Here is a 26860-nt window from a genome sequence, read left to right on the forward strand (position 1 = left end):
GCTTGCCCAAAGACACACAGGAGACATGAGGCAGAGTTGGGATTAGAACCCAGGTTCTAATGATGCAGGTGATGCAGGTGATCACTCCAGTCTCTTGTGAGGCTGCAATGAGATCACTGATGTGAAAGTGCTTTGGAAATGTAGAAGTGCTCTGCTAAAAAATGAGATCTCCTTATTTCCTGTCCTTACTGTGTTGTGACACCCACAGCATCATTTCCCTTCTCCTTTCCCAGCCCAACTGGGCCCCCAAAAGTCACAAGGTGGAGGATTTTCGGGGCAAAGAAAGGAAGCTTGTCTTCCTCACCCATTACTCCCCCGAACCTTCAAAGCCTTATTGAAGGCTCATCTCCTCCAAGAGGCCTTCCCTGACTAAACCCCCATTTCCTCTTCTCCGCTCCCTTCTGCATCGCTCTGAATTGTTCCCTTATTCATCCCCCGTCCCAGCCCCACGCACATATTTGTAATTTTATTTATAGATATTAATATCTGTCTCACCCTCTAGACCATAAGCTTGTTGTGGTCATGGAATGTGTCTGTTTATTGTTATAATGTACACTCCGAAGCGCTTAGGTCAGTGCTTTGCTTTGCAGTAAGTGCTCAATAAATACGATTTAATAAATGAGTGAATGAACCAAACCTTCTCCCTTGCCAGCAACTCCCTCCCCCTTCCCATCTGACCTGCCTCCTCTCTGTTTTATTGAAGGCACATCTACTCCTAGAAATCTTCCCTGACTAAGCCCTCATTTTCTTTTCTCCCACTCCCTTCTGCATCACCCTTGCGCTTGGATTTGCACCCTTTATGATGATGGTATTTGTTAAGTGCTTACTATGTGTAAAGCATTGTTCCAAGTGCTGGGGTAATAATAATAATAATAATAATAATAATAATAATAATAATAATAACATTTATTAAGCGCTTACTATGTGCAAAGCACTGTTTTAAGCGCCGGGGAGGTTACAAGATAATCAGGTTGTCCCACGTGGGGCTCACAGTCTTACACCCCATTTTAAAGATGAGGTAACTGAGGCATAGAGAAGTTAAGTGACTTGCCCAAAGTCACACAGCTGCGATCTTAAGTGGCTTTCCCAAAGTCTCACAGCTTGTAAGTGTCAGAGCCTGGATTAGAACCCACAACCTCTGACTCCCAGGCCCTGGCTCTTTCCACTAAGCCACACTGCTTATTCACCCTACCCTCAGTCTCACAGAGCTTATGTACATATCCGCATGGCAGCGTGGCTCAGTGGAAAGAGCACGGGCTTTGGTGTCATTTCATTCATTAAATTGTATTTATTGAGCACTTACTGTGTGCAGAGCACTGTACTAAGCGCTTGGGAAGTACAAGTTGGCATCATATAGAGACTGTCCCTACCCAATAACGGGCTCACAGTCTAGAAAGGGGGATACAGACAACAAAACAAAACATGTGGACAGACTCATCAGAATAAATGGAAATAAAGCTAGATGCACATCATTAACAAAATAAATAGAATAGCAAATACGTACAAGTAAAATGAATAGAGTAATAAATCTGTACAAACATATACACAGGTGCTGTGGGGAGGGGAAGGAGGTAGGGCAGGGGGATGGGGAGGAGGAGAGGAAAAAGGGGGCTCAGTCTGGGAAGGCCTCCTGGAGGAGGTGAGCTCTCAGTAGGGCTTTGAAGGGAGGAAGAGAGCTAGCTTGGCGGATGTGCGGGGGGAGGTCATTCCAGGACAAGTGGAGGACGTGGGCCGGGGGTCGACGTGGGGACAGGCGAGAACGAGGTACAGTGATGAGGTTAGCAACAGAGGAGTGGAGGGTGTTGGCTGAGCTGGAGAAGGAGAGAAGGGAGTGAGGTAGGAGGGGGCGAGGTGATGGAGATCCTTGAAGCTGAGAGTGAGGAGTTTTTGCTTGATGTGTAGGTTGACTGGTAGCCACTGGAGATTTTTGAGGAGGGAAGAAACATGCCCAGAGGGTTTCTGCACAAAGATCATCCGGACAGCAGCGTGAAGCTGGGAGAGACAGGAGGATGGGAGATCAGAGAGGAGGCTGATGCAGTAATCCAGTCGGGATAGGTTGAGAGATTGAAACAGTAAGGTAGTGGTTTGGATGGAGAAGAAAGGGCGGATCTTGGCGATGTTACGGAGGTGAGACCGGCAGGTTTTGGTGACGGATTGGATGTGAAGGGTGAACGAGAGAGCGGAGTCGAGGTTGCGGGCTTGTGAGACGGGAAGGATGGTAGTGCCGCCTACAGAGGTCCTGAATCAGATGTCACGGGTTTAAATCCCGGCTCCGTCAATTGTCAGCTGTGTGACTTTGGGCACATAACTTCACTTCTCTGTGCCTCAGTTACCTCGTCTGTAAAATGGGGATTAAGACTGTGAGCCCCACGTGGGACAACCTGATCACCTTGTTACTTCCCCAGCGCTTAGAACAGTGCTTTGAACATATTAAGCGCTTAATAAATGCCATTATTATTATTACTATCCACAATTTCTTTATTTATATTAATGTCTGTCTTCCCCTCTAGACTGTAAATTCACTGTGGGCAGGGATCAATCAATCAATAGGATTTATTGAGCACTTATTGTGTGCAGAGCACTGTACTAAGTGCTTGGGAGAGTCCAATAGAACAATATAACAGAGTTGCTAGACGCATTCCCTGCCCTCAATGAGCTTACAGTCTAGAAGGGGAGAGGGACATTAAGATAAATAAGTGAATTACGAATACGTACATGAGTGCCGTGGGAAGGCTTCTGTACATAAGACTTAATCAGGGAAGGCCTCTTGGAGGAGACGTGACCTTCCAGAAGAGACAGTGTCCAAGAAAGAAGATCAGGGATAGTTCTGTCAATCGGGGTCCGAGAGAGGAGCAGATCAAGAACTGGTCTGTGAATCAGGGTCCGAGAAAGGAAAAGATTTGGAATGGGTCTGGGAATCAGGGTCTGAGAGAGGAAATGATCAGGTAAAGATCTCGGAATCAGGATCACAGAGAAGAGAAAATCAGGAAAAGTTCTGGGAATCAGGGTCCAATAGAGGAGAAGATCAGGGACATGTCTGTGAATCAAAGTCCGAGAGAGGAGAAGCACAGTTCTCTTCAGTTTCTCAATCCCTCCTCTTTAGGGACTGTCAGTGGCTGTTAGATGGGGTGGTAGGTAATTACCGCAAGCTCTCGGGGTGCTGTTTTCTCGTGTTCCTCCCCACGGCGAAGCCATGATGCCATACAGCATTTGGGACTCTGACTTCCTGGGCTGTGGGCGGGACTTCTGCCCGTGACGTTGGGGAAGGGTAAGACTGATCCCCGGAGCAGATATCCCCTCACCGCCCACCCCGGGGGTCCGAAGATGAATTCAGGCTTAGAATCCTCTCGCTTCCAGCTAAACAAACTGACTTTCCTTTTCCCAGAAGCTCTTAAAGACTGGAAAGGTTTTCAACTCTATTGTATTGTCCTCTACTAAGCGCTTAGCATAGTGCTCTCTCTCTGTCTATGGTAAGCACTCGATAAATATCACTGACCGAGTGATACTTCCGGGCACCCGAACAGTAAAGGAGCAGGGGACAGCAGTTTCCTGAAGACCAAGGACTGAGTAAGAGAGTCTCTGTGTTATTTTGAGTTGGGGATCGGGTGGGAATCGGATGGGCCAAGCTGTGGAAATGGGGGTTCTGAACTGAGTTCTAGTTTCCTACTCTGGATTCGGTTCCCTGTGAAGGGAATGTGACCTGAACATAGTGGACTAGTAAATTCTGTCTCCCCCTCTAGACTATAAGTTGCTTATGGGCAGAAAACACAACTACCAACTCGGCTATATTGTACTTTACATACATTTAGTACAGTGCTCTGAACACAGTAAGCGCTCAATAAATACGATTGAATGAATGGATAAATACCATTGATTGTATTGTACTCTCTCAAGTGCTTGGTAGTAAGCGCTCAATTAATACCAATCAGTCAATCAATCGTATTTAGTGAGCGCTTACTGTGTGCAGAGCATTGTACTAAGCGCTTGGGAAATACAAGTTGGCAACATATATATACCACTGATTGATTTGATTGTGTCTATCAGCTCTGTTGTATTGTACTCTCTCAAACGCTCAGTACAACGCTCTGCACACATTAAGTGCTCAATATTTATTCATTCATTCATTCAATAGTATTTATTGAGCGCTTACTGTGTGCAGAACATTAATTCATTCATTCAGTCGCATTTATTGAGCACGTACTGTGTGCAGAGCATCGTACTAAGCGCTTGAGAAGTACAAATCGGCAACATGTAGAGACGGTCCCTACCCAACGATGGGCTCACAGTATATAAGGGGGAGACAGACAATAAAACAAAATATATATCAATCAATCAATCAATCGTATTTATTGAGCGCTTACTGTGTGCAGAGCACTGTACTAAGCGCTTGGGAAGTACAAGTTGGCAACATATAGAGACAGTCCCTACCCAACAATGGGCTCACAGTCTAAAAGGGGGAGACAGAGAACAAAACCAAACATACTAACAAAATAAAATAAACAGAATAGATATGTAAAAGTAAAATAAATAAATAAATAGAGTAATAAATATGTACAAACATATATACATATATACAGGTGCTGTGGGGAAGGGAAGGAGGTAAGATGGGGGGATGGAGAGGGGGACGACGGGGAGAGGAAGGAAGGGGCTCAGTCTGGGAAGGCCTCCTGGAGGAGGTGAGCTCTCAGTAGGGCCTTGAAGGGAGGAAGAGAGCTAGCTTGGCGGATGGGCAGAGGGAGGGCATTCCAGGCCCGGGGGATGACGTGGGCCGGGGGTCGATGGCGGGACAGGCGAGAACGAGGCCTAACGGTGAGGAGATTAGCGGCAGAGTAGCGGAGGGTGCAGGGTAGGCTGTAGAAGGAGAGAAGGGAGGTGAGGTAGGAGGGGCCGAGGTGATGGAGAGCCTTGAAGCCGAGGGTGAGGAGTTTGTGCCTGATGCGCAGATTCATTGGTAGCCACTGGAGATTTTTGAGGATTAGGATTAGGATTAGGATTTGAGGATTAGGACAGGTACAATTAGACAGGTGATATTCACCGGTCATATCTCAATAAATATGTGATTGATTGATTAATTGATTCAGTCCCCCTCTAGACCGTAAGTTCCTTGTGGGAAGGGAATGTGTCTTTCACTTCTGTTACATTGTTCAGATTGAACTCTCCCAAGTAAATATAATTGATTGATTGATTGATGTCTGAAATCAGGTCCTATCACAAGATGCCTAAAGGCCTCCTGCCAGATGTGGCCAACATCTCCACGGTGAAGGAATTCCACCTGCTGGGATTCTCGGAGGCCCAAGACCTGCAGCTGGTCCATGCCGCACTTTTTCTCCTGGTCTACCTGGCGGCCCTGATGGGGAATCTCCTCATCGTCGTCGTCACCACCCTCGATTGGTGCCTCCACACCCCCATGTACCTCTTCCTCAGGCACTCGTCTGTAGCAGAGGTCAAGGACCTCTGCTACTTCTCCGTCTCCATCCTGCAATCCATCCACAACTCCTTGACTGACCGTAGATACATTTCCTTCCTGGACTGTGCTGCTCAACTCTATTTTTTCACTTGTTTTGCTTCATTGGAGATCGCCCTGCTTATGGCGGTGTCCTACGACCGCTATGTTGCCTTCTGCCACCCCCTGTGCTACGAGGTCATCATGGACCAAGAGGCCTGTGGGAAGATAGCAGCCACCTCTTGGGTAAGTGGGGCTCCCTCCATTCTCGTGCATACCGTCAACATCTTTCTCTCGCCTTTTTGTGACTCCAACGTCATCTGCCAGTTTCTCTGCGACATCCTGCAGTTATTGACCCTGTCCTGTTCTCCCTCCATCGTGTCGGAGTTGGTCGTGATAGGCGTTAGCGTCACGTTGGATTTCGGCTGCTTCCTGTTCATGAGGGTTTCCTATTCCCACAACTTCTCCACCGTGCTGAGGATCTCATCCGTGCAGGACAGAACCAAAGACTTCTCCACCTGCCTGCCCCAACTCGCTGTGATAACCATATTTTTGTCCACTGGGTTTTTCTCCCATTTAAAGCCGACCTCAGACTCCCCCTCAGCGCTGGATCTGCTAGTGCCCGTGTTCTACACCGTGGTGCCCCTGGCCCTGAACCCCTTCATCTACAGCCTGAGGAACCGGGACATGAAGGCCGCCTTGAGGAAATTCTTTAGGGGGAAAGTGTTCTGAAAAATGAAAATATCGTTCTTTTGGGTTTCATTAAGGGAGGCGTCATGGTGAGGAGAACAAGATTTGGACTGGAAGTCAGAAAATCACATTTTACTCTTGCCTCTGCCTCTGACCTGATGTGTGTGTGACCTTGGACAAGTCCCTTAACCTCTCCGGCACATGTCCTCCTCTGGAAAATGGAGGTAAGATAGCTGTTTTCCTGCCCTCTAAGAATGTGAGCCCCATGGAGGACAGGCATTGTATCTGATCTTCCTTCTCTGCCCCTCTATCCTCAGTGTCCTAATCAGATTCAAGTTTTGTTAGTTTTTATACTGTGTGTATTTGTCCTTGTCTTATTTTTTAAGGGCATTTATTGCTCCATCACTCCTTATCTGTCAGTTGTCCATCCATTGCCCTCAACTTACCTGTTCACTTGTTTTGATGTGTATATAGCTATAATTCTATTTATTTATATTATTATTTTATTAATGCCTGTTTATTTGTTTTGATGTCTGTCTCCCCGCTTCTAGACTGTAAGCCCGGTGTGGGCAGGAACTGTCTCTCTTTATTGCTGAATTGTACTTTCCAAGCACTTAGTACAGTGTTCTGCACACAGTAAGCGCTCAATAAATTCGATTTAATGCATGCATGAATGAATGAATTCATTCACCCAAACCCTGTCCTCTCTGTGGCTTTCCCATCCCCATAGACAATACCACGGACCTCCCTGTCTCACAAGCCTGTACCCTTGACATTATCCTCAGCTCATCTCTGTAGTTGGACCTGGGTTCTAATCCCAGCTCTTGTACGCGTCCGCTGTGTGACTTTGGGCAAGTCACTTCACTTCTCTGTGTCTCAGTTTTCTCATCTGTAAAACGGGGATTATGATCGTGAGCCCCACGTGGGACAGGGACCGTGTCCGACCTGATTACCTTGTATCGACCCCGGGGCTTCATACAGAGCTTGGCACATAGTAAGCGCTAAACAAACATCCCAATTATTATTCATCCAGGCAAGCCCATGGGGGCCGATGACTGTGCCCTTTTCACCCATGGGAAGAAAACTCTCTTTCTTCAGAGTTTCGTGCGTCTCCCACGTGGTTTAGAAAGTCAGTCGTTTCCAGGACAACCTCAAAAAGGCTGCTCTCTGGTGCTCAGAGACTAAAATCGTTTCTCTGAAAGGGATGGGACTGATTTTCCCTTAACATGAGCTCGTTCACATATTTCTTTTCGGGGGGTGTGGAGGACTTTTTGGTTTGGTTTTGAATATCGAATGAGAATAACCCCAAGAGGAACCCTTCGGCTTACTTGTGCAGAATGGATCTCTTAATGACCAGCTCTTCGTCCAAGTCAGCTTCGCTGGCCATGAAGAGCAGCCTCTTGCCTGTGTCGTCCATGCCGATGAAGTCGCGCTGCTCCACTGAAGGACACAGAGGAGGAGGAAAATAAACCCAAACTGTTGGCTGGCTCTGTACTGGTCAGGAGAGAAGAGGAGCACGCGGCTCGGATTCCTAGCTGATCCTGGAGAACCGATGAGAAGCAGCATGGCTCAGTGGAAAGAGCCCGGGCTATGGAGTCAGTGGTCGTAGGTTCAAATCCCAGCTCCACCACTTGTCAGCTGTGTGACTTTGGGCAAGTCACTTCACTTCTCGGGGCCTCAGTGACCTCATCTGTCAAATGGGGATTAAGACTGTGAGCCCCCCCTCCACCGTGGGGCAACCTGATCACCTTGTAACCTCCCCAGCACTTAGAACAGTGCTTTGCACATAGTAAGCGCTTAATAAATGTCATTATTATTATTATTATTATCAATAACATATAACGAACATCTTCTAAGGGAGTGAGGAAAGGGGACAGAGGCACCTTAGTAGCTTCCTGGGATCCTGCTTACAACCGTCAGAGTAAATCTCCATAATTTCCTTTCACTGAAACTCCATTTTTTAATAGTATTTGCTAAGTGCTTAACGTGTGCTAGGGAGTGTTCTAAACGTTGGAGTAGATGCAAGGTAATCCCCTTCTAGATTGTGAGCCCGTTGTTGGGTAGAGACCATCCCTATGTGTTGCCAACTCGTACTTCCCAAGCGCTTAGTACAATGCTCTGCACACAGTAAGCGCTCAATAAATACGATTGAATGAATGAATTAATCAGGCGGGAGTCCCCTGGCCCACGTCCTACTTCTGGCCTGGAACTCCCTCTCTCCCCAAATCCGCCAAACTAGCACACTTCCCCCCTTCAAAGCCCTACTGGAAGCTCACTTCCTCCAGGAGGTCTTCCCAGACTAAGCCCCCTTTTTCCTTTGCTCCCATCAGCCCGACTCACTCCCTCAACTCTGCCCCCTCCCTGCCCCACAGCACTTGTGTATATATGTATTTATAATTGCAATTCTCTTTATTTTTATTAATGATGTGTATATATCTGTAATTCTTTTTATTTATAACGATGCTACTGATGCCTGTTCACTTGTTTTGATGTCGGTCTCCCCCCTTCTAGACTGTGAGCCCACTGTAGGCAGGGATTGTCTCTTTTTGGTTGCTGAATTGTACTTCCCAAGCGCTTAGTGCTCTGCACCCAGTAAGCATTCAATAAATACTATTGAATGAACGAGTCAGTCCCTGTTCCACATGGGGTTTACAGTCTTACTCCTCCAAGCGCTTAGTACAGTGTTCTGCACATAAAAGCACTCAATAAATACCATCGATTGATTTACAAATGAAGTAACCGAGGAAGAGAGAAGTGAAGTGACTTGCCCAAGGTCACACAGCAGACAAGTGGCAGAAATGGGATTAGAACCCAGGTCCTTCTGACTTCCAGGCCCTGGCTCTCTAGTCATTAGAGAACACTTTTCTCATTTGAATCAACCAAAATATTAGTGGTATTTACTGAGCATCTCCTCTGGGCAAAGCATCACATGAAGCATTGGGGAGAGTATATTAGACGTAGAAGATGTCGTAAATGCTGAAAGGGTACAAAACTGCTGAGATGGTAGTAGGGAGGTTTTGAGCCACAGAGAAGAAAAGTTAATCAGAGAATGTCTTCTGAAGAAGGTGGGGAGAGCTGTGGTAGGGAAGATTGTAAGGGTAGAAGCAGAGGGTGGGAAGTGGGAGAGTCAATGGGGAATACAGAGAGTGAGCTGGGATGTAAAGAAAGAAGCAATGTGGTCCAGAGGACAGAGCTCAGCTCTGGGAGTCAGAAGGATCCATTCTAATCCCAGCTTCACTACTTCTCGGCTGTGTGACCTTGGGCAAGTCACTTCACTTCTATGGGCCTCAATTCCCTCATCTGTAAAATGGGGATTAATGATGATGATGGTGGCTTTTGTTAAGCGCTAACTATGTGCCAAGCACTGTTCTAAGCGCTGGGGTAAATACAAGGTAAGCAGGTTGTCCCACGTGGGGCTCACAGTCTTAATCCCCATTTTACGGATGAGGTCATTGAGGCACAGAGAAGTTAAGTGATTTGCCCAAGGTCACACGGCAGACAAGTGGCAGAGCCGGGATTACAACCCACATCCTCTGTCTCCCAATTCTGTGCTCTATCCACTAGACAATACTGCTCTTCACTGTTGGCAGGGAACATATCTACCCATTCTGTTGTATCATACCCTCCCAAACTTTTAGTTCAGTGCTCTACATAAAGTAAGTGCTCAATAAACGCTATTGATTGATTAACCCCCAACAACCTGATCCACATTAGCCCAACCACCACCCCTAAAACATGCATTTATACCCTTCCTCAACACTGTGTAGATAATAAAAATTTTGTGCTATTTGTTAAAGCACTTACTAACAGCCAAGCTGGGGTAGATACAAGATAATCAGGTTGGATACAGTTCCTGTCAAACATAGAGACTTGTAGTCTAAGTAGGAGGGAAGCAAGCTGTGGGGTAGGGATTGCCTCTATTTGTTGCCGAATTGTACTTTCCAAGCGCTTAGTACAGTGCTATGCACACAGTAAGCTCTCAGTAAATATGATTGAATGAATGAATGAATGGTGAGTATTCAATAAATACCACTGATTGTATTGTACTCTCTCAAGTTCTTAGTAGTAAGCACTCAATCAATACCACTTATTGATTGATTTGACTGTAGCTATCAACTCTGTTGTATTGTACTCTCCCAAACGCTCAGTACAATGCTTTGCATGCAGTAGGTGCTCAATAAAAGTGTCATTAATTGATTAATTGATTCAGTCTCCCTCCAGACCATAAACTCCTTGTGGGAAGGGACTGTGTCTATCAACTCTGTTACATTGTTCAGATAGTATTCTCCCAAGTAAGCGCTCAGTATATATAATTGATTGATTGTCTGAAATCAGGTCCTATAACAAGATGCCTAAAGGCCTACTTCCAGCTACGGCCAACATCTCCATGGTGAGAGAATTTCTCCTGCTGGGATTCTTGGAGATTTGGGAGCTTGAGCTGGTCCACACCACCCTGTTCCTCCTGGTCTACCTGGTGGCTCTGACGGGGAATCTCCTCTTCATCGCCGTCACTGCCCTCAACACCTCCACAACCCGATGTACTTCTTCCTCAAGCACTTGTCCGTCCTCGACCCATCTCCATCACCATCCCCCAATCCATTCACAACTCCCTGACCGACCATAGATCCATTTCCTTCCTGGGCTGTGCTGCCCAACTCTATTTCTTCACTTGTTTTGCTTCACTGGAGATCGCCCTGCTCACGGCGATGTCCTATGACCGCTAAGTAGCCACCTGCCTCCCCCTGAGCTTTGAGGTCATCATGGACCGAGGGGCCTGTGGGAAGATGGCCGCCGCCTCCTGGCTTTGGGGTGGCTTCTTGGGCCTCACGAATACTGTCAATACATTTTCCTTGTCTTTTCGTGACTCGAACGTGATCCATCACTTTTTCTGTGACTTCATCCAGTTACTGGCCCGCGCCCGCTCTGATGATGCCCTCAGGGAGGTGTTCCTGATCATTGCCAGTACGACTTTAAACTTATTCTGCTTCCTCTTTATAGTCATTTCTTATGCCCACGTCTTCTCCAAGGTGAGGACCATCTCTTCCCAATAAGGCCGGACTAAAGCCTTCTCTACCTGCCTGCCGCACCCCGCTGTCGTCACTCTGTTTTTCTCCACTGGGTTTTTTGCCTACTTAAAACCGCCCTCGGACTCCCCCTCGACCCCAGATCTGCTTTCATCCGTGTTCTACACCGTTATGCCTCCTACTCTGAAACCTGTAGCCTGAAGAACCGGGACATGAAGACGGCGATGGGGAGAATTCTGACGTATTTGAAGAAGTCAATTTCCTTGCCGTCATTCTCTTTTCTTTCACTTTAGATTTGTTGTTATGTCAACCGGAAATTTAGCGCCTCTGGGCGGGGTGGGGGGTGGGGCTTTAGTATTTCTTTCCTCTCTTATCTCCTATTGGAGTCGTTTTGGGGTGACTTTGGATACCCTACTGAAAGCTCACCTCCTCCAGAAGGCCTTCCCAGACTGAGCCCCCCCCTTTCCTCTGCTCTACCCCCTCCCAACCGCACAACACTTGTGTATATTTTTGCATCTATAATTCTGTTTATTTTATTCATGATGTATATATATTCATTCAATCGTATTTATTCTATAGTTCTGTTTATATTGATGCCATTGATGTCTGTCTACTTGCTTTGTTTGGTATTGTTGTCTGTCTCCCCCATTCTAGACTGTGAGCCTGTTGTTGGGAAGGGATTGTCTCTGTTGCCGAATTGTACTTTCCTAGCGCTTAGTACAGTGCTCTGCACACAGTAAGCGCTCAATAAATGCAACTGAATGAATATCCACTTTGGCCCATATGTTCTTTATGGCAGGAACTTTGTCACAGGCTTCTGATTATTATATCTCCTCCAGAAAGTTTTCCCTGACTAATCTCTCAATTTCTCAAACAATGGTATTTAATGATAGGATCTGGGTTCTAATCCTAGTTCCACCGCCGATGCTCTGTTTGAATTTGGAGAAGTCACTTCACTTCTCTGGGCTTCAGTTATCTCATCTGTAAAATGGAGATTAAAAGTATGAGTCCCATGTGGGACAGGGACTGTGTCCAACTTGATTAACCCGTATCTATCCCAACATTTAGAACAGTGCTTGGCACATAGTAAGTGCTTAATAAGTACCAGAATTATTATTACTATTATATATATTCTACCGACTCTGCTATATTGTACTCTCCCAACACTTCGTACAGTGCTGTGCACACAGTAAGAGGTCAGTAAATATGATTGATTGATTATTGAGCACTTACTGTGTGCAGAGACTGTACCAAGAACACTGCGTTATAGTCGTGCTGAACTAATCCCTCATCTCCCCATCCTAGATTTTCTCTACTGTGTCACCTATGTACTTGAGCCTTTATCCCCTATACACATTGATACTCACCCCAGACCCACAGCATTTACGTCCGTATCTTATGTAATAATAATAATAATAATAATAATAATAATGGCATTTAGTAAGCAAACCACTATTCTAAGCACTGGGGAGGTCACAAAGTGATCCGGTTGTCCCACGGGGGGCTGACAGTCTTAATTCCCATTTTACAGATGAGGGAACTGAGTCCCAGAGAAGTTAGGTGACTTGCCCAAAGTCCCACGGCTGACAATTGGTGGAGCCGGGACTTGAACCTATGACCTCTGACTCCAAAGCCCGCACTCTTTCCACTGAGCGACACTGTTTCTCATACATGTACATATCTGTAATTAATTAATTAATTTATATTAATGTCTGTCTCCCCCTCTAGATTGTAAGCTCGTTGTGGGCAGGGAATGTGCTGCTGCTGCTGATGATGATGATGGCATTTATTAAGCGCTTACTCTCTCAAGTGCTTTGTACAGTGCTTTTCACACAGTAAGTGCTCAGTAAATACGATTGAACAAATGAATCGTTATACTCCACCGTTTCCCCTATTTCTATTTTCTGTTACAGTCTGTCTCTCTGACTAGAAAGTAAACTCCTTGAGAGCATGAAACCTACCTAGCAACTCTACTGTATTGTATTCTAGACTGTAGATTGTAACCTTGTGTGGGCAGGGAATGTGTCTGTTATATTGTTATACCATTCTTTCCCAAGTGCTTAGTACAGTGCTCTGCACACATTAAGCGCTCAATAAATATGATTGACTGGCTGGATGACTGACTACTCTCTCAAATGCTTAGTACAGTACCTGGCTCATAGTAAGTGCTTGACAAATACCATTAAAAACCTCAAAACATACAGGCTATGCACACAGTAAGTTTTCAGTAAGAACCACTGATCGATTGATTGATTCTGTCATATTTCCCCATGCCCTGCCTCTAACCTAAAAAACACCTTGCCTCTTCACATCTACCATGTCATGTCAAAGCCCCACTGAAGGCTCACCTGCCCCAGGAGACCTTCCTAGACTAAGCCCCATTTTCCTCAGCTCCCCCTCCCCTCCCCATTGCCCCAACTCACTCCCTTTGCTCTAACCCCCTCCCCACCCCACAGCACTTGTGCATATATGTACATATTTATAATTCTATTTATTTATATTATTGATGTGTATATATCTATTGCTTACTTGTACTTTTCAAGCGCTTATTACAGTGCTTTGCACATCGTAAGTGCTCAATAAATACGATTGAATGAATAACAACTCTAATGTACTCTGCTTAATAAAGTGTTCTGCATATAGTAAGTGCTCAGCAAATACCGGTGATTGATTGATTTAGTGGACAGGGAATGTGTCTACAACCCTGTTTTATTGTACTCCCCTAAGCACTTAGTATAACTCTCTGCACACAGTAAGTACTCAATAAATATGATTAATGGTTTGGTTGATTGAACCCACCCCTGTGGACGGCCTTGACCACGAGTATTTCTACAGTTACACCCAGTTTCAGTTTTGCCATGCTGGGATGCTTTATGGATTGAGTTCCAAGGGTCAAGAAGGTGTGTAGTTGGGAGTTGTTGAGGGGTGGGAGGGGAAGGGAAGCAGGAAAACAAGGAATAACCTTGAAAGCCATGGAGTGGGGTGAGAGGGTTAAGAGGGAGAAAGTGAGAGGGTTAAGAGGGAGAAAGTGAGAGGACTAAGAGTGAGAAAGCTTGAAGTTCAGGGGTTGAGGGAGGTCAGTAGATATGGGAAGGGGCAGGGTTAAATGCCAGCCGATGATTGATAAATTGATTGGCTACCCGATCGCCAGGTGGAATCATGAGGGAAGAATGACAGGTCAATCAAAGGTGTTTGTTAAGTGTTTACTATGTGCCAGACAGTGTATTAAGTCCCGGGGTAGATACATGCTAATTAGGTTGGACACAGTCCATGACTCTCACAAGAGCTCACAGTCTTAATCTCCATTTTACAGATGAGGGAACTGAGGTACAGAGAAGCGAAGTAACTTTCCCAGGGTCATACAGCAGACAAGTGGCTGAGCTGGGATTAGAACTCATGCCCGTCTGACTCTCAGGCCCGTGCTCAATCAACTAGGCAACACTGCTTCTCTTGTGTATTCAGTCAATTAATGGTATTTATTGAGGGCTTACTTTGTGCAGAGCACTGTAGTAAGAGCTTGGTAGAGTATAATACAATAAAGTTGGGAGACACATTCCCTGCCCTCAAGAACCTTACAAACTTATTCCCACTACTCACTACAGTGGAGCTTCTCTGATTTGATATAGATATTTTAACTTTGTCATCTGTTTATTGAGCACTTACTATGTGCATAACACTGTACTAAGCGCTTGGGAGAGTACAGTACAACGTAGTTAGTGGATATGCTCCCTGCCCTCCCTCCCTAGATTGCAAACTCATTATTGGTAGGGAATGTTTGTGCTTATTCTCTTGTTTTGTGCTCTTCCAAGTGCTTAGAACAGCGTTCTGCACATAGTAAGCACTCGATAAATACCACTGATTGATTGATTGCCCTTAGCAGGTTTACAGTCTAGACGGTGGGAAATAAAGTGTTCTGCACACAGTAAGTGCTCAATAAAAACGATTGATTGATTTATATTTATATTTGCAAAGATGTCTGTCTCCACTCTAGACTGTAAGCTCATTGTGGGCAGGAAACAAGTTACCTATTCTGTTGTATTGGACTCTCCTAAGCTTAATACAGTGCTCTGCACACAGTAAGTGCTCAATATATACCACTGATCGATTGATAACTTGACTGAATACACACTCCTGGGTAATTTGGATGCAAATATTATTGATAGAATTGTTTCTGAGGCAAAATCAATTCCAGCTCAAACTGTTCTGATTTCAGATGTTACTTTCCTGGGTCACTTGGGTGGCATAAGATTGAAGATGGCCAACAGGAGAAGTGAGAGTGCATGTCTGGGAGTCAGAAGGACTTGGGTTCTAGGTTTACAGTTTACAGGTTTACAGTCTAGATGGTGGGAAATAAAGTGTTCTGCACACAGTAAGTGCTCAATAAAAACCATTGATTGATTTATATTTATATTTACAAAGATGTCTGTCTCCACTCTATACTGTAAGCTCATTATGGACAGGAAACAAGTTACCTATTCTGTTGTATTGGAGTCTCCTAAGCTTAGTACAGTGCCCTGTACACAGTAAGCGCTCAATATATACCACTGATCAATCGATTGACTGATATTTGACTGAATACACAATCCTGGGTAATTTGGATGCAAATATTATTGATAGAATTGTTTCTGAGGCAAAATCAATTCCAGCTCAAACTGTTCTGATTTCAGATGTTACTTTCCTAGGTCACTTGTGTGGCATAAGATTGAAGATGGCCAACAGGAGAAGTGCTTAGTGGATAGAGTGCGTATCTGGGAGTCAGAAGAACTTGGGTTCTAGACTGTGAGGCCACTGTTGGGTAGGGACCGTCTCTATAAGTTGCCAACTTGTACTTCCCAAGCGCTTAGTACAGTGCTCTGCACACAGTAAGCGCTCAATAAATATGATTGAATGAATGAATGAATGAATCCCGGCTCCATCATTTCTCTTCTGGGTGACTAAGGGCAAGTCACTTCACTTCTCTGGGCCTCAGTTCCCTCAACTGCAAAATGGGGCTGAAGACTGTGAGCCCCATGTGGGACAGGGACTGTGTTCAACCTGATTAATTTGAATCTGCCCCAGTGCTAAGCACAGAGCCTGGCACATAATAAGCACTTAACAAATACCATAAAAAAGTGTCCGGCCTGACTAATTGGTTTGGTCGGTGGAAACGAAGGTCTCGTGCTTACAATAATACTTAGTTGATGTATTTCCCCTCCCAAGCATCATGTAGAAGGAGTAATCAATCATTCAATCATATTTATTGAATGCTTACTATGTGCAGAGCCCTGTACTAAGCAATTGGGAAAACACAATGCAACAGAATTAGCAGACACTTTCCCTGCCCACAACGAGTTTACAGTCTAGATGAGGGAGAATGCACACTAAGGTGTAAAGATCCCTTACCAGTAGTTAGCAATGTGACCTAATTGGTAGAGCACGGGCCTGGGAGGCAGAGGACCTGGGTTCTAATCCCGGCTCTGCCACTTACCTGCGAAATGACCTTGGGTGAGTCAATTCACTTCTCTGTGCCTCAGTTCCCTCATCTGCCAAACGGGGATTAAATCCCAAAAGGGGATTCTCCCTCTTACTTAGACCGTGATCTCCATGTTGGGCTTTATTATCTTGTATCAGCCCCAGCGCTTAGTAGAGTGCTTGGTACATAGTAAGCACTTAACAAATGCCACTGTTAGTATTATCATTACTCATCCTGCGGTCATTTACCAGTGTCTACCGTCAGTCTGATGAGGGAATGGGCATTTTCTCTTCAAGATGGAAAAGGTTTCCCCATGGAGAAGACCCAGGGTGGCCTTCACGCCCCGGTTCCTCAGACTGTTGATGAGGGGGTTCAGGGCGGGGGGCACCACGGTGTAGAACACGGACACCAGCAGGTCCAGAGCTGAGGAGAAGTCTGATGTAGGATTGAGGTGGGCAATGGCAGCCGTGCAAAGGAAAACGGTGACGACGACGAAGTGAGGCATATGGGTGGAGAAAGCTTTGGCCTGGCCCTCAGCGGCCGGCATCTTCAGCATGGCCCGGAAAGATGTGTGCGTATGAGAAGACGATGAGCACGGAGCAGAGCGAGGCCAAGCAAACTGCCGAGGCGACGCTCACATCGATGGCGACGTGGGCCTCGGAGCAGGAGATTTTCAGCAGGGACGGGGCGGCGCAAAAGAACTGAGGGACGGCGCTGGACCCGCAGAAGCTCAGGGAGAAGGTGGAAGCCACAAACACGACTCTCATCAGCCCACCGCTGAGCCAGGAGGCGGCGGCCATCTTCCCACAGGCCTCTCTGTCCATGATAATGTCATAGCGCAGGGGGAGGCAGATGGTGGCATAGCGGTTGTAGGACATGGCCGTGAGGACGAAGTACTCAGAGCTGGCAAACAGGATCACCAGACAGACCTCCGCCGCACAGCCCAGGGAGGAGATGGAGTGGCACTGCGTTAGAGAGACGAAAATGGATATGGGGACCGTGAAGGAGATGTAGCAGAGATCGGCCACTGACAGGTGCCTGAGGAAGAAATACATGGCAGTGTGGAGCCTCCGGTCAAAGACGGTGATGGTGACGATGAGGAGATTCCCCTGTCAGGGCCACCAGGTAGACCAGGAGGAACAGCGCCGCGTGGACCAGCAGCAGCTCCCGGACCTCCGAGAATCCCAGGAGCAGGAATCCCGTCACCAGAGAGACATTGGCGACCTCCGGCGGGAGGCCTTTAGGCATCTTGTGATAGAACGTGATTTCAGACAGTCGACCAATCAATCGATCAATCATATTTATTGAGCACTTACTGTGTGCTGAGTGCTGAACTAAGCCCTCGGGAGAGTCCGCTATAGGCTGTAACTGTTTTTAGACACGTTTCCTGCCCACAATGAGCTTATAGATTGAGACACACATTAATATAAATAAATTAATTAAGGATATGAACGTAAGTGCTGTGAGGCTGAGGGAGGGGTGCGTAAAGGGGTGAATGAAGACAAGGGTGAAAATACTCAGAGAAAAGCTTAGAGACTGTAAGATCATTATGGGTAGAGTACATGTTTGCTAATTCCTAGTTGCACTGTAATAATAATAATAATAATAATAATAATAATGATAATAATAATAATGATATTTATTAAACGGTTACTATGCTCCAAGCACTGCTTCAAGCGCTGGGGTAGGTACAAGGAAATCAGGTTGTCCCACGTGGGGCTCACAGTCTTTAACCCCATTTTACACATGAGGTAACTGAGGCACAGAGATGTTAAGTGGATTGTCCAAGGCCACACAACAGACAAGTGGTGAAGCCGGGATTAGAATCCACATCCTCTGACACCAAGCCTGTGCTATGCCACGCTGCTTCTCTCACTGTACTCTCCCAAGCACTTACTACAGAGTTCTGCACATAGTAAGAGCTCAGTAAATATCATTGATTGATTGTGTAATAGGACAACACCGTGGAAGGAGCCTCATCTTGGCATTTCTGTATTGATTCAGGACAAAACTATGATCTTTCGCTGCCAAGACGCTTGTTTCATTCTTAAATATCAGGAAAGACCAAGACTACACAGATTCTCATGCTTGCTTTGTCATATCCACCCATCTCCCCTCTCCTCAAAAACTTCCTGTGATTGCCCATCCCTCTCCACATCCAATCACAACTCCTTACCTTCAGCTTTAAGGCACTCAAATCACCTCTTTCCCTTCTAATCAGTCAGTCAGTCAATCGTATTTATTGAGCGCCTTCTGTGTGCATAGCTATACTAAGCATTTGGGAGAGTATGATATAAAAATAAGCGGGCACATTCCCTGCCCACAATGGCTTACAAACCAGCTGACTTCTACCTGACCTCACTAATCTCCTACTACAACCCATCCTTACACTTTGCTCCTTTAACACTAATTTATTCACTGTACCTCGATCTCGTCTATTTCACCGCTGACCCCTTGCTTACACCCTCCCAGCACAACAGCACTTATAACCATATGATTATTCTCTACTGTTTCCCCTCTCCATAATTTACTTTAACGTCTGTCTCCCCCTATCAATCAACTAATGGCATTTAGCGAGCACTTACCGTGTGCAGAGCACTGTGTTAAGAACTTGGGAGCATACAATATGGTGGAACTGGTAGACACATTCCCCACCCATAAGAAGGAGGAGAAAGAGATTACTAGATTGCAAGTGTCTTTTGGTCAGGAATTGTGTCTATCAGCTATAATTTTCACGGGTTTAGTACAGTGCTCTGTGAATAGTAAGTGCTCAATAAATACCATTGATTGGTTGATTGATACTACTGTTATTACTATTACTAATCTTCATATGGCTATAAAGATATAGGCATATATCTAAACCTCTTTACTGTAACCTCTCAGACTGTTCCTGATCTGATGTTCTTGTCTAAATCAATCAATGGTATTTATTGAGCGTTTACTGTGTGCAGAGCACTGGACTAAAAGATTGGGAGAATACAACAGAGTTAGCAGACACTTTCCCTGCCCATAAAGACCTAACAGTCTTATATTTACCACAGCGCTCACCAACAATTCTTGGGATATACTAAACACGTAGCAAGTAGCACAGTTCTTTTTGTTTCATTGGTCCTGGACGCTGGTGGGGGTGACAGGAAGGTCTAGGCGAGGGGAGGGGGCTGTCAGGATTTTCCCTCCTTCCCTCGGCTCTCTGGTTGGCTGCGCCGCCCCGTCAGACGATGGCCGGATTATTTCCTCGGGGATTCCGCGTGGGAGAATGAGCCTGGGGCTCTGCTGAAACAGCTGACTGTCCGGATATCTCGGAAGGCTGGGATCTGGTACTACTGGCCTTCACAACCTAAATAACTGCCCAGTCCAACGTGGTTCCCACTCTGGGACTCCTTCCAAGAACAACACCAACAGACTACACACATCCGCCAAGCTAGCTCTCTTCCTCCCTTTAAGGCCCTACTGAGAGCTCACCTCCTCCAGGAGACCTTCCCAGACTGAGCCCCCTCCTTCCTCTCCCCCTTCTCCCCCTCTCCATCCCCTCTGCCTTACCACCTTCCTTTCCCCACAGCACCTGTATGTATGTATATATGTTTGTACGTATTTATTACTCTATTTATTTTACTTGTACATATTTATTCTATCCATTTTATTCTGTTAATATGTTTTGTTTTGTTCTCTGTCCCCCCCCCCCCCCGCTTCTAGACTGTGAGCCCACTGTTGGGTAGGGACCGTCTCTATATGTTGTTAAATTGTACTTCCCAAGTGCTTAGTACAGTGCTCTGCACACAGTAAGTGCTCAATAAATATGATTGAATGAATGAATGAATTGCTAATCATCATTCCCTTTCCAGAATTAATAAAAAACCCTGGGGATTTGAACGTCATTTCATGCCAGGAATTAGGACCACCTGAATATCTTAGCAGATGCAGCGTGACCTAATGGAAACAGTCTGGGCCTGGGAGTCAGAGGACTTGGGTTCTCATCCCAAGACCACCACTGGTCAGTTGTGTGAGCTTGGGCACGTCACTTCACTGCCCTGTGCCTCAGTTATCTCATCTGTAAAATGGGAATAAAACACCTGCTCTCCCTCCCTCTTAGCCTGTGAGCCCCATCTTGGACAGGGACAGTGTCCAACCTGTTTATATTGTAACTACCACCCTGCTCTTAATAGAGGGAACAGAGGCAGAAAGTATACTCGTTCATTCATTCATTCATTCTTTCTTTCTTTCAATCATATTTATTGAGTGCTTACTGTGTGCAAAGCCCTGTACTGAGCTCTTGGGAGAGTACAGTGTAACGATATAACACTTCCCCTCCACTCTGCCCTCTCGGTTTTATATTCCTCGTTCAACTGTGTGGTTCTCCGAGAGAGGTCCTGGGGAGGGAGTTGAAGGGAGGGAAAGTGTCTCAGATCAATAAATCAATCAATTTATTTAGATCAGTACATCAATGGTATTTATTGAGCGCTTACTGTAAGCGGAGCACAGTACAAAGTGCTTGGGAAAGTACCATATGACAGGCTTGGTAGACACATTCCCTGGCCACAAGGAGTTTACAGTCTAGAGGAGTCAATCAATCAAATGTATTTACTGAGCTCTTACTGTGTGCACAGCACTGTACTAAAACTTTGGGAGAGGATAATAAAATAGGGTTGGTAAACACGCTCCCTGCCCACAGTGAACTTATGGTCAACAGGATACATGAACAGGTAATTCAAAACTATTTTTTATTTCAGGAGGAAGCCGAGGAGAAGCAGTGTTGCCTAATGAATAAAGCACCGGTTTTGGAATCAGAAGGACCTGGGTTCTAATCCTGCCTCTGCTACTTGTCTGCTGTGTGATCTTGGGCAAATGACTTCACTTCTCTAGGCCTCAGTTCCCTCATCTCTAAAATGGAGACTAAAACTGTGAGCCCCATGTGGGACAGGGACTGTGTCTAACCTGATTAGGTTGTATCTTCCGAGTGCTTTGTTTAGTGCCTGGAACACAGCAACAAATACCAGATAATGGTTGGAGGAATGAAATCTAAGAGGGCCTCGCTGTTCATGGGACCTGTCCAAAGGAACAGTTGGGGTGGGGGGGAAGGGAATGGGCACTGTATGACCTCCCAGCACTCTTCTTTCCCCTCTCGTGGTGAGTATCACAGAAGCCATCTTAGGTCTGGTACAAGATCCATCTTAAGGTGCAACAAGGGGTGGCCATTTTAGAGTAGTAATAATCAATCATCCCCTCTCAGGATCGCACCTGGACAGTTTCCACCTCTCTACCAGTCTCGACTACAGGAGGAAAGGTCAAGCAGAGGCATTTTCATTCCTAATTTGGGCAGTGGCTAGTGAGTGTAAGGCAATCTGCTACAGCTCAAAACTCACCTGTGCGGGACAGCAGCGACATGGGGGAGAGTTGAAGATGGAGACTAAAGTTTACTGCATTGAAGGAGGAAATGGTAAACCACTTACAGATTTTTACCAAGAAAATTCTATGGATCCACTACCAGAACGATTGCAGATGGAGGTGGGGGGTTGTGGGAGATTTGTGTTCATGGTATCGCTATGGATCAGAAGACGACTCCATGGCATAAGAAAGGCACTAATCAATCAATCAATAAATCATATTGATTGAGTGCTTACTATGTTGAGAGCACTGTACTAAGCACATGGGAAAGTACAGTATAATAGAGTTGGTAGACATATTCCTCGCCCACAGTGAGCTACAGTCTAGAGGGTGAGACAGACATTAATATAAATAATTAAGTATCAGATATGGACATAGGTGCTGCGAGGCAGAAGGTGGAGTGAATATAGTATGTAAATCCAAGTGCACAGACGAAGCAGAAGGGAGTGAGAGAAGAAGGCTTAGTCAAAGAAGGCCTTCTGTAGGAGATGTACCTTCAATATGGCTTTGAAAGTAGGGAGAGTCATTGTCTGTTGGACATGAAGAGGGAGGGCGTTCCAGGACGGAGGCAGGACGTGGGCAAGGGGTCGACAGAGAGGTAGATGAGATGGAGGTACAATAAGTAGTCTGGCATTAGAGGAGTGAAGTGGGTGGGCTAGGTTATAGTAGGACAACAGGGTGGTGAGGTAGGAGGGGGAAAATTGATGTGGAAAGGTTTATTTGACTCTTGGTAAATGGGACTTAGCTCAGACGGTCTTCATAACCCTGTTCCTCAGGACCATCCCCTCACACCCAGCACATTCCGCAAGGGGGCCTGCATGACTCTCTTCCTCAGAACCACCCTCTTATGCTCAGCCCCCTCCCCATGGAGGCCTTCATGTGTCCCTGTTCCTCGGGACTATCCCCTAACAGCCAGCCCCTTCCCAAGAGCAGCCTGCAGATCCCTGTATCTCAGAGCCATCCTGTCACACCCAGTCCCCTCCCCATGGAGACCTTCATGTGTCGCGTTTCCTCAGGACCATCCTGTCACAGCCAACAACTTCCCCAGGGCAGCCTTCATGTCAAGCTGTAGATGAGGGGGTTCAGGGCGGGGGGCACCACAATATAGAACATATGTTGCAAACTTGTACTTCCCAAGCACTTAGTATACTGCTCTGAACACACTAAGCACTCAATAAATACGATTGAATGAATGAATGAATGAACACGGACACCAGCAGGTCCAGGGTCAACACGGGCTTGAGGTAAGCAAAGGTTCCAATCGAGAGAAAAACGGTGACAACGGCGAGGTGAGGAAGGCAGGTGGAGAAGGCTTTGGCCGGACTCTCGGTGGATGGGAACCTCAGCACGGCCAAGAAGATGCGGACGTAGGAGACGACGATGGAGACGAAGGAAAAGAAACTAAAACCGATACCCACAGCCACGCTGACGTCAACGACAATGTGCGTTTCCGAACAGGAGATCTTCAGTAAGGAGTGGACGTCGAAGAAGTACTGCTGGATCAGGTTGGACTCGCGGAAGTTTAATGTGAACGTCCCAGCTGAGTACATCGCCCTCTGAGCCCGAGGCGGCCGCCATCTTCCCACAGGCCCCTTGGTCTATGATGAGGTCATAGCGCAGGGAGTTGCAGATGGCCACACAGCGGTCATAGCGCATCGTCGTGAGGAAGGACAGCTCCGAAACAGCAAAGGAAACCACTAAGAAGAGCTGGGCTGGGCAGCACAGCACAGAAGGGAGATTTCTCTACGGCCGTTCAGGGAGTTGAGGATGGATCTGGGGACGGTGACAAAGATGAGACACATATCACTGAAGGACAGGTGCCTGAGGAAGAAGTACATGGGAGTGTGGAGGCGCCGGTCGAGGGCGGTGAGAGCAACGATGAGGAGATTCCCCATCGGGGCCGCCAGGTAGACCAGAAGAAACAACGAGGCGTGGACCACCTGCAGCTCCTGGACCTCCGAAAATCTCAGGAGGAGGAATTCTGTCATCGTGGAGATGTTGGCCATGTCCGACAGGATGCCTTTAGGCATCTTGTGGGTAGGATCTGATTTCAGACTATCAATCAATCGTATTTATCGAGAGCTTACTGACTGCGGAAGGCTCTGCTAAGCCTTTGGGAGAGTACACTATAAACTGTAACAGAGTTGGTAGACACATTCCATGAGAAGCAGCGTGGCTCAGTGGAAAGAGCATGGGCTTTGGAGTCAGAGGTCATGGGTCCAAATCCCGACTCTGCCAACTGTCAGCTGTGTGACTTTGGGTAAGTCACTTAACTTCTCTGTGCCTCAGTTACCTCATCTGTAAAATGGGGATTAAAACTGTGAGCCCCCTGTGGGACAACCTGATCACCTTGTAACCTCCCCAGCGCTTAACAATGCTTTAAGAACAATGCTTTGCACATAGTATGCGCTTAACAAATACCATTATTATTATTATTGTTATACCCACAATGAGCAGGGGACATACATTTATAGGAATGAACGATTTACAGATATGAACATAAGTGCTGTGGGGCTGAGGGAGGGTGAAAAAAGATAAGGATGAAAACACTCAAAGAGAAGGTTCAAGACTTAAAGCTCATTATGGGAGGGGAACGTTCCACTAATTCTGCTCTCTGGCCTTGGACAAGTCACTTCACTTCTCTGTGCCTCAGTTACCTCATCTATATAATGGGGATTAAAACTGTGAGCTCCATGTTCGCAGGGATAAGGTCCAACGCAATTTGTTTGTATCTTCTTTGCTTAGTACAGTGCCTGGCACATAGGAAGCGCTTAACAAATACCAAAATTATTATTATCAATTCTGTTGTATTGTTCTCTTCCAAGAACTTAGTACAGTGCTCTGCTTATCGTAAACATTCAATAAATACCATTGATAGATTGCACGATGAGGCAACATCGTGGAAGGAAACTCGTCTTGTCATTTCTATCTTGATTCAGGACAAATCCTTTTTGATTGCATGATGCCCATTTTATTCTTCATTATCAGCAAAGACCAAGACTACACAGATTCCCCTGCTCGCTTTGTTATATACGCCCATCTCCCCTCTCCTCAAAAGCCTCCAGTGGTTACACAACCCTCTCCATATCAAACACCAACTCACATCAGCTCGTTCCCTTCTACCTGATCGCTGATCTCGTAGTACAACCCCGCCCGGATTCTTTGCTCCTCTAATGCCAACTTATTCGCTGAACCTCGATCTCGTCCATCTCTCCACTGATCCCTTGTCTACAATCTGCCTCTGGTCTGGAATTCCCTCCTCCTTCATAGCCAACAGATGATCATTCTCCCCTGCTTCAAAGCCTTATTAAAATTACACCTCCTCCCAGAAGCCTTCCCTGACTAACCTCTCACACCATCACTCTATTTCATCTCCTTTCTGGGTCACTTAAAAACGGAGGTCCGTACCCCATGAACACTCTGATACTCACCCCAGCCCCACAACACTTATATCAGAAGGATGGCTTACATGCAAAGCAGTGTGGCTTAGTGGAAATAGCACTGTCTTGGGTGTTAGGGGATGTGGGTTCTAATCTCGCCTCCACCTCTTGTCTGCTGTGTGACCTTGGGCAAGCCACTTAACTTCAGTTACTTCATCTCTAAAATGGGGATTTAGACTGTGAGCCCGACGTAGGATAACCTGCTTACCTTGTATCTATCCCAGCTCTTAGAACAGTGCTTGGCCAATAGTAAGCGCTTAAGAAATACCATTTTTATTATTATTATATCCATATTCCTATTTTCTACTGCTTCGCCTATCTTTAATTTACTTTGATAATAATAATGATGGCATTTATTAAATGCTTACTATATGCAAAGCACTGTTCTAAGCGCTGGGGAGGTTACAAGGTGATCAGGTTGTCCCACGTGGGGCTCACAGTCTTAATCCCCGTTTTACAGATGAGGTAACTGAGGCCCAGAGAAGTGAAGTGACTTGCCCAAAGTCACACAGCTGACAATTGGCGGAGCCGGGATTTGAACCTATGATCTCTGACTCCAAAACCCAGGCTCTTTCCACTGAGCCACGCTTCTTCTACTTTAATGTCTGTCTTCCCCTATTAGCAAATCAATGGTATTTATTAAGCTCTTACCAAATGCAGAGCAGTGTCTTAAGCACTTGAGAGAGTTCAATACAACAAACTGGTTGACATATTCCCTGCCCACAGGAGGATGAGACACAGATTAGTAGATTGTGAAGACCTTTTGATTAGAAATTGGGTCTACCAACCCTAATTCTCAAGGGTTTAGAACAGTGCTCTGAGAACAGTATGTGCTCAATAAATACCATTGATTGATTGATTAATATTGCTATTATTACTATTACTAATCTTCACATACCTATGAAGATACAGACATAGCTATACCTCTAGACTATAGGTTCCACCTCTGGACTGCAAGCTCTGTGTGGGCAAAGAACGTGTCTCAACTCTGTTATATTGTACTGTCCCAAATCCTTCTTAGAGCACTCTACACACAGGAAGTGCTCAATAAATATGATTGATCAATAGATCTAGGAACTGATTGATAGATACTCCTAATATTGCTACTATTTCTAATCTTCATATATATTATTGATATTATTAATATTATTACTAACATTATTAACCTTCATATATCTTCAGGGAACCAGGTATAGACAATCAATCAGTCAATCAATCATTAGGATTTGTTGAGTGCTTACTATGTGCAGACCACCGGACTAAACTTTTGGGAGAGTATAATACAATAAAATTAGCATATAATTTCCCTGCCCTTAACACATCGAGAAATACCTCCTCTCTTGGATTTCTCTTCCTATCTGGAACTGGGTCATCTCTATTTATCTCACATAAATCTGTGCAGGAACAGAAGCAATTTCCCATTTCTGCC

General features: G+C 45.8%; 1 protein-coding gene across 1 annotated transcript; it reads left to right on the forward strand.

Annotated features, from left to right (window-relative positions):
- The first annotated feature begins 5215 nt into the window (after positions 1–5215).
- On the forward strand, positions 5216–6175 carry LOC119932847 (olfactory receptor 14A16-like). The gene has a single exon (XM_038751967.1). It carries the CDS (start codon positions 5216–5218, stop codon positions 6173–6175), a length of 960 nt encoding a protein of 319 aa, XP_038607895.1.
- The last annotated feature ends 20685 nt before the right edge of the window (positions 6176–26860 follow it).

This window comes from Tachyglossus aculeatus, chromosome 10, assembly GCF_015852505.1.
Source record: "Tachyglossus aculeatus isolate mTacAcu1 chromosome 10, mTacAcu1.pri, whole genome shotgun sequence".
Taxonomy (NCBI): domain Eukaryota; kingdom Metazoa; phylum Chordata; class Mammalia; order Monotremata; family Tachyglossidae; genus Tachyglossus; species Tachyglossus aculeatus.